Source organism: Xiphophorus couchianus, chromosome 13 (genome assembly GCF_001444195.1).
Source record: "Xiphophorus couchianus chromosome 13, X_couchianus-1.0, whole genome shotgun sequence".
Classification (NCBI taxonomy): Eukaryota; Metazoa; Chordata; class Actinopteri; order Cyprinodontiformes; family Poeciliidae; genus Xiphophorus; species Xiphophorus couchianus.
The window spans coordinates 15,484,734-15,495,939 of NC_040240.1; the positions used below are offsets into that span (position 1 = coordinate 15,484,734).

Consider the following 11,206-nt stretch of genomic DNA (forward strand, 5'->3'; position numbering starts at 1 on the left):
TTCGTATCATTTTCTTCGCTTGCTTTATTTATATTTATTTTTTACAAAATTCACTACCACATGCACTTTCATTTCTGAGTCTCACTTTCTTTTTTTTCTCATTTACGTTTTGATGTCAAATAATTTTAAAATGAATGTCAATTGTCAATGTCAATTACAGGTCAAATGCTAAAAAATTGTCTTGATAAATTAGACAAATGACAAATAGAAATTAAAATAGAAATATCAATTTTGACCACATTTTATAAATCCATAAACTAGTTGTTTTTATTATTTTACGGGCATATTAAGCCATTTCTAAAATACATTTCTGGTTCTGGTTTGCCACAATTAAATAATAAAATTGACAGGATTTTCTTGATTAGCACTTGTTTTTTTGTTGTTGTTGTTATTCTGGGTTTTACTCTGTTTTATTTGTCTGTGTTTAGACTAAAACTGTCCCTTGTATTCAAGTAACTGCACTGAAAACAAAGTGTTTTAAATATGTTAGCAATGCATGTATAAAGAGATGGACCTTTTGCAGATTTACATATTTTAAGTCTCTGTTGTCCTCTAAAGGCTGAAGGTATCCATTTTTGTTTGCTAAAATAAAAATAATCTCACAATTACTGGTGCTTGGTTAAGTAAAATACCAACTGCAGCCTTGATTTTCAGATTTAGTGATGCATAAACAGCCATCTCTCCTTTTGGTGAAGAAAAGTGAAAACATCTCTACTGAGTTAAACTTTGCCAAGTTAGTAAAACTTTGATGTTTTAGTGAACATAAACATGAGTAAAACAATCTTAATGAGAGGACGGGGTCCTTTAGACTTTAAAGGAGTCTCTGTGGTTTTCCACGCTTTATTTATATTCCTTTGCTCAGCTTTGACAACAGTTACGCCTGGAGAGCATATGATTCCCATTTGTGTTGTGAAAAGTAGTTATTACCTTTTACATACACTGCAGAGATGTTTCTGGAAGGAGCTTTATGTGAAAGTGAACATAATGACAAGACAAAGCTTATGTTGTTAAATATTTGATTTCTGGTTATACAGATATGTCATATTTTGCTTTATTTTCATATATTTTAAAATAAATCCAGACTTTGAGCTCTCTTTCTTCTTTTCAAGGCTTTAAACAAGCAAGCTATCATCTCAATGTGACAAAGCAAATATTTTTCTGTTTTGTGCACTGAAACTTTCAGTAACATTTTGCTTAAGTGAACACTTTGTATGAAATAATGTTGAATTATCAGTTATGACTGACACATTTAGCTCAGATTATTCCTTTCCTAGGATTATATTTTTCATGACCATAGCAAGAAAACTGGGTACTTTTAATAAAAATACTGAACATAATTGCCAAAAATAAACAACTTCTGTATCTGCAAACCTTTTGAAAAGAGAGTCTTCATGAGAAGCAAAAATTGCTGATTGCGCCTTGTGCAAACAAAATTAGATACTTTAAAGGGTTAATATTTAGGAGAAGAACAAAAAGGAACGAAGACGATAAGAAGACGAAAAGATCACCCTGTCCTCTCTTGGCCTACATTTTGTCTTTAATTCTGTGTCCTACATTTTAAATTATACTAATATTAAATGTACAAAGCAACAGGTTCCTACCTTTAAACTAGTGTGTGCTTAAGTAATATTATGGATAATTTTCCCACATGGGTCAGATCTGTGGTTTTTATTTCAACATTGATCTGCAGTCCCTCTCTTGTGTTTCAGATGCCTGTTTGGACGACCCATGTCTCAATGGAGGGACCTGCACTGAGCGGGACGGACGCATTAAATGTCTCTGTTTGCCGACATATGGAGGAAGGTTCTGTCAGAGCGGTGAGATTCCTGCCTGTCGTTGCTTTCCAAAGTTTTGAAGTACATGCACATTTAATCGGATCCTTCCTACGTTGTGTTGATTTTATTAAATGTTTTGGCTGACACTTTTTTTTAAATTGGTGGTTTCTTGGTTTATTCTGACAAGAACAACAATAATGTTTGACAACAATATTAAAGTCGCACAGTTATAACAATGACAGAGTTTTATAAGCTGTTTCCACAGTCAGTTAAAGGAACAATCCGAATAACAAAAGACATTTTGTGTAATTATAACAGAATAGAAATGCAACCCGATTACACACAGAGGTATCAAATGTTTTTCTCACTTGTTTAAAAAACAAAAATGAGATCGTGAACAGTCAATCTAGGACTTTTTCCACCTGTAAAGTGAAAATGATTCAGGGTTATTCATCTGAAATAAAAACTAATTTTTTACAGGAAAAATGCAAAGAAAAATTAAAGACTCGATCAAAAGCATCCCAAGAAAAGGCAGTGGGTGGAAACAGGTGGCTTGTTTCTTAAATGCACTTACTAAATAACTCAAAATTTCTTAGAACTTAGATGCAAACCAAAGTTAACTTGATCTGATCTTACAAGTTCAAAAAATGGCCAGAAAAAATTATTTTAAAAAACTGAAAACATCTTTGCCATGCCCTCTGGTGTGTTCTTAATTTTCTTTATTAATTGGAGGGTCTAAAACTTATCAAAATAATCACATCAATTCCAAATACAAACGTTAATTGCAGATTTAGGTTAAATACTAGCTTAAGTATATCCTAACTGCCTCAAAAACTCAAAATGACCGCAACAGCCCCTTTAACTGATACTTTACAGATTCAGCTTTTGATTCAAATCTGTATTAAATCTCCTTCAACACACATAGCTGTCATAATTTGCACGATTAACTGTAAATAAAGGTGCACTATCCTAGATGGGTCTTTAAGTTGCTTTTTTGCATCCTTTAGCTGCAGATTTAGGTTAGCTTGCACTCAGGTTGCAGAAGTTTCTCATTGTGTCAGGAGAGAGTGCAAAAAAATCCACATTGTAACATATAAAGTGCCAAGAATGTAGACAGTTGTTTGAGAAAATATGGAAACACAGTGACACTGCGAGTAGTGGTTGTTGTCCATGATTGATAACACAAAAAAAGGTCATTGAGGTAACTAAACGGCTGATGGAAAAGAACATAAATAATCTTTATTATGGGGAAATTCAGCTCTGCTAGCAGCTAAGTGCAATATAAAAGCAGAAAATAAAAGTAAAGTAATGTACAGTAAAGACTTTTCCACATCTTTATCATAATTTTATTGTAATTTTATGCAAAGCAGTGAGTGGAATAAAAGTTAACAGGCCACAGTTTCTCTTGAGCCATTAATTACCACAAAATGAACAAAACTAAGCATTCATTTAGTGCAGAACCTGCTGAGTCATCTAAGCTTGCTTTGTTGTGCTTTCCTGACTCCCTGCTGTGTTTCAGACTTGGAGCGATGTGAACCGGGCTGGGATAAATTTCACGGTTTCTGCTATCGACACTTCAGCCAGCGCCAGAGCTGGGAGGTGGCAGAGAGGCACTGCCGCACACAAGGAGCTCATCTGGTGTCCATCATGACCCCAGAGGAGCAGGACTACATCAACAGTAGGGTCATGATGTCCACTTCACCTTTTCTTTCCTGTCAGAGTTTAATTTAGACTTATATATATATATGTATATATATATATATATATATGGGTGTGTTTTATTTTATGATTGAACTGGGATATGTCTCTACTAGGTAACTACAAGGAATACCAGTGGACTGGTCTGAACGATAAGACGGTTGAGGACGATTTTCGTTGGTCTGACGGAAACCCACTGGTGAGAAAAGTTAGACACACGCCTTTTACAAAAAAACAAGCAACAAACATCACACAAAATTATGACAAAGTTTTACATCCACGCTAAGAAAATGAAAAAACAAACAAACAATATTACGAGAATAAAGTTGGAATATTAATAGAATAAAGTCATAATCCTGCGAAGGTATTCTCATAATATTATGACTTTCTTCTTTTTTTTCATTTTTTTGTTTTGTTGGCCTTTTTACTCCATCTTAAAAATGTCTCTGAAGACTAATTTTCCTTTCACTTATAGATAGATGGATAGAAAGACAAAATAACCAGGGAGAATATGGAGAAAATCACAAGAACATTACAACCTTTACATGGCATCAATTGTGTTTTTGGCACATTTTAAAAGTTTTGTAACTCCACTAAATAATTTTTAAAACTATTATTAATCCAAATTTAAAATGTATGAGAGAAATGCCCCTTTTTTCAAATTCAAACTTATTCTCCAAATCAATACAGCTGTATGAGAACTGGTACCGAGGGCAGCCTGACAGCTACTTCCTGTCTGGAGAAGACTGCGTGGTGATGGTGTGGCATGATAGCGGCCGCTGGAGTGACGTACCTTGCAACTACCACCTGGCATACACCTGCAAGAAAGGCACCTGTAAGTTCAGCCAATCAGACTGAGCAGACATCTTTTGAACCTGAGATTGCAGCTCCCTCTACTGGTTGATAGAAGCCATTACATTACCATTTGTTCCCTCTTTTAACAGCCTCTTGCGGCCCGCCACCAAAAGTCCGGAATGCGTCCATATTCGGAAAAACGCGAGTGAGATATGAGACCAATGCAGTTGTGCGATATCGCTGCTCAGAGGGCTTCCAGCAGAGACGGAACCCTGTGGTCAGGTGTCTGTCCGGAGGCCGATGGGAGAGACCTCACATCCTCTGCATCCCTGGTGAGATTGGAGCTTATTCCATAAATATACCTAATTATTCATTTTAATCATGTCTAATTATTTGTTTGTTCATATTTAATCCAGAAGGTGGAGAAATTATGCAGCACCTCGGCATGTTGGCGCAAACCGACAGCAACTTTTCAGCAGGTGAAACTGAATTTGAAGCCACTAAAGAGACGCCACAGTACTGGGACATCAAGTTTTAAACACCTTAAAAATACAGTTTGGTTATGGTACCATGACAAAATGATAATTATCTTCAATAATGAACCGCAAAAAAACAAAAAATGATGGAAAATTATTCAAATTTGCTTCAGATAAGAATGTGCATCCATGATTATGGATATTTTAAACTCCTCATGTGGCAATTAATTACTTCCAAATCAGGCCATGATCTATAAATATTTCCTAATAATTGTTCTTGTTGTGGTTTTTACTATGTTTAGGGTCTTTTCACACAATGGTGCTAAGCTTTTTAGACAATTTTACAGAGTAAGATTTTTATTGTGTCATGTTCCTACTTTATCAAAGATCCTGACACCTCTAAGTGAGTCATCAGATACCAAGAAATGTTGTATATGTTGGTTTTCACAGCTAAAATTACCTTCCACGTTATTTTGGGGGGTTTTTTCCAACAGAAAACTTAAGATCAAACAGACACAGTTTTGTTCGGTGGCTTTATGTTGTAATAAAGTTTTGTAGAACAGAGCCAAGAATAAATCAGTCTATTTTACTCTCACTGTGTGTTGGCTTTATTTCATGTCAATTGATGTTAAAATAACAACCCTGTTTTTCCTGTTTCTGATATGCCAGCTGCTATAAAATTGATTTATTTGAACCCCTGTTGCTGCTCTGTATGTGTAGCAAATTATCTCCAACTCAAGATAACAATAGAGCATCTTTGACAAACAAAATACTTTAATAAATTACCTACAGCTGAAATTTAGAAGAAAGGTACTGCATAAATCATTCTAAAACCTGTGTGTAAAGAACTGCTAACTGGTACCAATGTCTGGTGTCTGGGATTTACAGAATTTTTAAATTATGAGCACTATTTTCCAGGGGCAAGAAAAATTTTGCAAGAGATATCAGAGAAAATGACTGAAAATTATAAATTTGTTGTTATTGTTGTTGTTGTACGGAGCTGTTTGAAGATCTTCTGAATTTCTTTCTCCCATAAAATTAATAAATTCAGATTTCCAAGTTGGACACAAATCAACTGGAAGTCAGATGTACCACTGAAATTCAGAGAATTTTTCACTTTGAGATCCAATATGGCCGCTCCTCACAGTCACAATAGTAAGTTGTGGTGGAAACATGTTTATTAGACTTGTAAGCGTCAAAATCAGTTTACGTGTAGCAAATGCAACTCTAAGCTGAACAGATTAAAAGTGGTGTTTGTATGTGGAAAGCAAAACAATCTTTGTAAGTGGTACTACAATTAATGAAAACTTGGGCACCGCCATATTGGAATCTTAACGTCTTCGAGCTCTGATATGACGTCATTCCTAGTTCTGAGTTCCAACTTCCGAGGTAAATAGAAGATTGAGGTGAAGAGCGGCCATATTGGATCTCGAAGAAAGCGCTACAGAAATTCTGACTTTCTAAATGGGAAAAGGTGACAAAAAAATGGAGATTATTTTTTTATTTATGTTTCAAACAAGAAAGATTAATAGTTAATAATGTTTTCTTGCTTTTAACTGGATTAAAACGGGCTATAATTTTGCTCTCTTTAAGCTAACTTGAATTTCGAGCAAATTAGCATATTTGTTCCTAGCAACCGACTTCATTCCGCGTCGATGAGTATTTAAAATAAGTTGGATAGAAAAGAAAGACAGAAAGGAATTGATAACGGTAAGTTTTAGTTGTGTGTGTAAATCAGAAGTGACCTTACAGACTTGTAAAAACATGAAAATGCATAAATCTTGGTAAACAGGAGCAGGCCTCATGCTTCCTTTGCATAAAATGACCCTTTAAAATGAGTAAAGAAATTGTTTTGTTTACTGAAAAATTATATACTTATATTTTGTGCTGTTTAACTATATGTGCTCCGATAATTTGACAATTTCCGAGTTTATTTAGATATTAAAAATGCTCTTTTAAGAGCTGCATGAACGGATTTTGCCACCAGATGGCAGCGTTGTGACATGTTTATGAAATGGTACTTTACAGAAAGAGCAATGACGCTGTTGCATGGGATTTCGATTAATCTTCATTTATTGCAACGAATTTAGTCTCTACATGTGAAAAACTGGTAGAGACATTGTTCAAAAAGGCATGTTTATAGATTGAGGATTGAAGTTCTTTGTTGGGAACAGAGGATATTCTCTGAATTTACCAGTACTAGTTGTAAAAACTAACTACCGAGTTCCTACCCGCCTGCAAAAGGAAAACACAAAAGGCTCTAGAAGAGGTTGGAAAGGCGTGCCAAGCTGGCTGGGAACCTCAGCAACCAGCGTTACCCACAACCCTTCACCCCCATGTTGCTGCCCGCTGGAACACAAACAGCCTTTGTTGCTTCTCTCATTTGTGAATTCCAGTTTTGGGAGGGAAAAGCTGGAATTTTTTTGTGTTTTTAGTGAGTATTTGCAGCCTCCCTTTTCCTCTAGTTTTAACACAACTTTAAGCTGAGGTTTACACAATGAAAAGCAGGCCGTTCAACAGGGGAAATGTAGACTTTTGCCTGTATAAGGTTCCTGTAACAGTAATATTTCATCATAGTTATTCTCTTTTGTCACCTTCAGCTTCAATTTGTATAGAAAATTGCTCTGATATTTGTGAAAATACTGTCTAATAACCATGTCTAAGGTCTATTTTTATTATTCAGCAATTATGTCCCTAATTACATGATTTGTTTTAAATTCACAGATTCTGGTTAGTAATTTTAGACACTGTTGCCACTTTATAAAACCACCAGATGCAGGCCAACTACTTAAAAATCTGATTCTTTTCCTGTTCATTAAATGCATTGTAATGGAAAACTTCTTCTTCTTTAGTCTATGGAATTATTTCACCTTTTTTAGAAGAAAAATCAGATAAAGGTAAAGTATGCATGCTGGTTTCTCTGTTGATGACTTTGTGCAGGAGGTGGGACAGCTGACTAGAAACAGAAATAGAAACATTATACACTGCTCAAAAAAATAAAGGGAACACTTAAACAGGTGTTTAACACTTAAAGTGTTCCCTTTATTTTTTTGAGCAGTATATATTGTCCTGTAAAGTGGAAATTCATTTTATGTTGGTGTCTTTCTTTATTGAAACAAATATTTGGACATTTGAAGAAGAAGCATTTTTAAACTTGAGCTTGTTCAGAAAATGTAAATCCGGTAATTCCCTCTATTTAATCTTCTGAGCTTAATTTTTTTATTTGTAATTTTAACTGCTACTCCAAGAGTGTTGATCTAATACTTTTAAAACAAATCAAATGTCAGTTTTGGCACAAAAGCATTTGAAACATTTAGTTTTTTGCTGATTTAATCCGTGCTTGGATGTGTCTGATTTTCCCCTGCAGCTGCAGAGCCGCACATGTCCAGCAGGGGGCAGTCTGGACTGGAGGTGAAACTCCAGATCCGATTCAGATCTTTTCGGGCTTCAGACATTTCTGTACTCCAAACCTGTGCACTTGCGCTTTATATATTTCGTATTAATATATTCTGACATTGAACCACAACTAAATGTTGATATTGAGTCAAATTTATCTATGAGTAATGCTGCATTGTGACATAAAGGTCTGGTTTATCAGGTAGATTTAAACTGAAAAGTGAAGCTTGGATTGTTTAATTGAAAATTGTGTGTAAAAATTTACATTTTAGAGCCATTTTCCCATCATCCAGCTGCAGCATCACCATTTATCTCATTCATGTTTGTATTTTCTGCTTATTTGGAGCAACAAGGACAGAAAGTGATTTGTTTCTACCAGTTAAGCAGACGTGTCTGTCAAACTCATTTAAATAAACTCTGTTCTGACCATGTTAGAATCACCACCGAGTGTGTGTGTTTTCTTAATGTGCTGCTGCGATGCATTAACATGTGAAAGCATGGAGTTCCTGTGAACTTATTTGATCTCTGACCTCTCTTCTGTGTCTCAGATAACAAATAGCTGCAGCTGAGGCGGAGGATTACTGGTCGGTTCTCACCCACAGACTCCAGACTGGGACACGTCTGCTCAGAAGCATCTCTGAGTGGGTAAGAATAAGTGATTATTTTAAGTGATTCTGACTTGTTTTGATCGTTAATGACTTCTTCAGACACACTCTGTGTTGTTTAAGCACCAGCTCTGAAAAGAAAGAAACCTCTCTGTCAATTTTCAGGTTTTAACGTATATGGTGATTTGCAAAAGTATTCATACACCTTGTCGTGTTACAAGCATAACTTTTGCTACATTTGACTGGGATTCTGTGTGACCGACCCCCACATAAAAGGTCATAATTGTGAAATGTGATGTTTTCTGACTTTTCTGAGCTTTATGGACGAAGAAAGGCATCCAGAGAAAGTCCTCTCTGCAGTGGGCACAGCAAACATTTGGAAGAAGATGTAACGAAGGGTGTTTTCACCCTAAGATCCATTTGCAGCTAATGTGGTTCATTTTCACACTCCACTGAATCAAATGATCCAAACCATTGGAAAACCAGTTCCCCTCCTCACCTGTGGTGACGCTGCACCAAGAACTACTGAATGAAACAACAGAAAAACGTCTGATGAAAACACTGAGCACAACTTCCTTCTTCATGAAATTTAAACAAAAATGGAGTGGTGTCAAATTTTTGCGGTTTGTAGGATTTCTCTTTTGTCTTTGGCTAAAAGCAACAAGCAATTTTTCCAGCTGGAGCTCAGCTAACACATTTGTTTTGCTTGTATTTACCCAAAATGCCCTGTGCTGTAGTCCACTTCCTGGTTTTCTGGTCACATTTGCATTCAAACCGTACCAGAGTTCACTTCAACCGAACCGAGACCCGGATTTTTAAGTGGACCAGAGTTCCCTTTTTGGGTTCATTTTCTTCTGTTGCCTTGTGATGGAATATATGAGTATTTAAATATTACCTAAGTATTCATTTTTCTTGCAGTTCTGGTAATCAAGCATTATTTTTTTAGCAAAACAACCCTGAAATAAGAGCTAAAATAGTTTAAATATGATTTGTAGCAATAGATGGATCTGCAGCTAAATATATTTTCACCATCAACATGTGAAAACCTCAGCCTTTTCTGGATGCATCAATACAATGTAGTGCTGATGTGTTCATTATTTTTGGATTAACTAATTAGTAAGTGCACAGAAAATGTGCTTAATAGGAGATTTGTCTTACAAGACAAAGAAAGAGAGCTATAACTATACCACATTAAGATAGATTTTATTGCAGACTCGAAGTCCAAGTCCCATTTAGAAGAACAAGAAAAACAATCAATATAATAAAAGAATAAAAAAGTACATAAAAAATCCCCTAACCATTCAGGAGGCAGTCATACCAAAGTACAGATGAGTGTCTGTCTTTCGGCACTATATTTAATGTTAGTCAACAATAGAGAAATTCTACTATTAGACTCGTTTAAACGGCAAATAAATTTACACATAATCTTTCTTAAAGCAGCCATTAAAGAGCTGACACGAGCAGATATTAACAATTCACTGGCACTGGTCCATCTGGGCTTTTTTAATGAAAATGCATCGTTATAAGCCACCTTCAACCTCTGAAGACTAGTGCTATTAAAATTACAAGTGTTTTTTTTTTTTTTATCTTAAATGCAAAATCATAGATTTTTTTGCACAGTTTTGGCTTAATTACTGTTCTAATTATGTTGCTCTTTTGAGTCTGTATACGATGGCTAATGATTAACTGATTACTAAATTAGTTGACGGTTATTTCAATAATCCGATTAATATTTTCAGTCCTAATCTTGCACCAGGTACCATCATCTTCACCCATTGAAAAGCTTTTATCCCATTCAGATATTCCAGGTAGAGTGTCAATAATTATTCTTTTTTAATCTGTTTAGAAAAGAAAATGGTTCCAGACAGACAGACATTCCTGCACACAGCCAGAATGCAGACATGTTCACAGGTTCTCACAGCCCAGACACACACACACACACACACACACACACACACACACACACACACACACACACGCCCACTCACACACCCTCAGTGTGATGCAGACGATCTGAAGGGCCTCATCTCGCCTGCCTTTCTCTGCCTGTCTGATCCGTCTGACCCGGCCCTTTTATACATCTAATTAAGCAGTCAGACCCTCCACCATGCCATGACAAACTCATGGCTGATTTCTCACCATGTTTTGTGTCTTAGTCTGGATGGATCTGTTATTTATCGTAATCTATGACGCATTGTTTTCCCATCGAGCGGTGTGTGTGTGTGAGAGAGAGAGAGAGGGAATAATTCAGAAAATGTTCAATAGGAGCCACCAGATACTTTCAGTGGAGGGTGAATGACTTTAGTCAGAATTTCAGACGGTGCTGAATATTGAGGCAGCAGTTTCCCATGCAGCATCTGCGGCACAAAAAACATGGAGTCTGTTGTTTCAGCGTTAGCCTGGTTAGCACACGCCTAAACGCAGACCTCCACGGTCCACTGGGGATGGCGACACGCTCCGA

At 36.1% G+C, this 11,206-nt stretch overlaps 1 protein-coding gene across 3 annotated transcripts in view; it reads left to right on the plus strand.

The window, feature by feature from the left end:
* The window catches only part of LOC114156421 (brevican core protein-like), a 31,450-nt gene extending 26,111 nt beyond the window's left edge, over nucleotides 1-5,339 (plus strand). For 2 of the 3 annotated variants that reach the window (XM_028036842.1, XM_028036844.1), the window contains 6 exons: nucleotides 1,710-1,817; nucleotides 3,295-3,453; nucleotides 3,590-3,672; nucleotides 4,164-4,308; nucleotides 4,418-4,600; nucleotides 4,685-5,339. In XM_028036842.1, coding sequence (XP_027892643.1) covers nucleotides 1,710-1,817; nucleotides 3,295-3,453; nucleotides 3,590-3,672; nucleotides 4,164-4,308; nucleotides 4,418-4,600; nucleotides 4,685-4,806 — 800 coding nt within the window. In that variant the 3' untranslated portion in view covers nucleotides 4,807-5,339. The remainder of the gene's footprint in view (nucleotides 1-1,709; nucleotides 1,818-3,294; nucleotides 3,454-3,589; nucleotides 3,673-4,163; nucleotides 4,309-4,417; nucleotides 4,601-4,684) is intronic. The other variant, XM_028036843.1, reaches the window with a different exon arrangement.
* The last annotated feature ends 5,867 nt before the right edge of the window (nucleotides 5,340-11,206 follow it).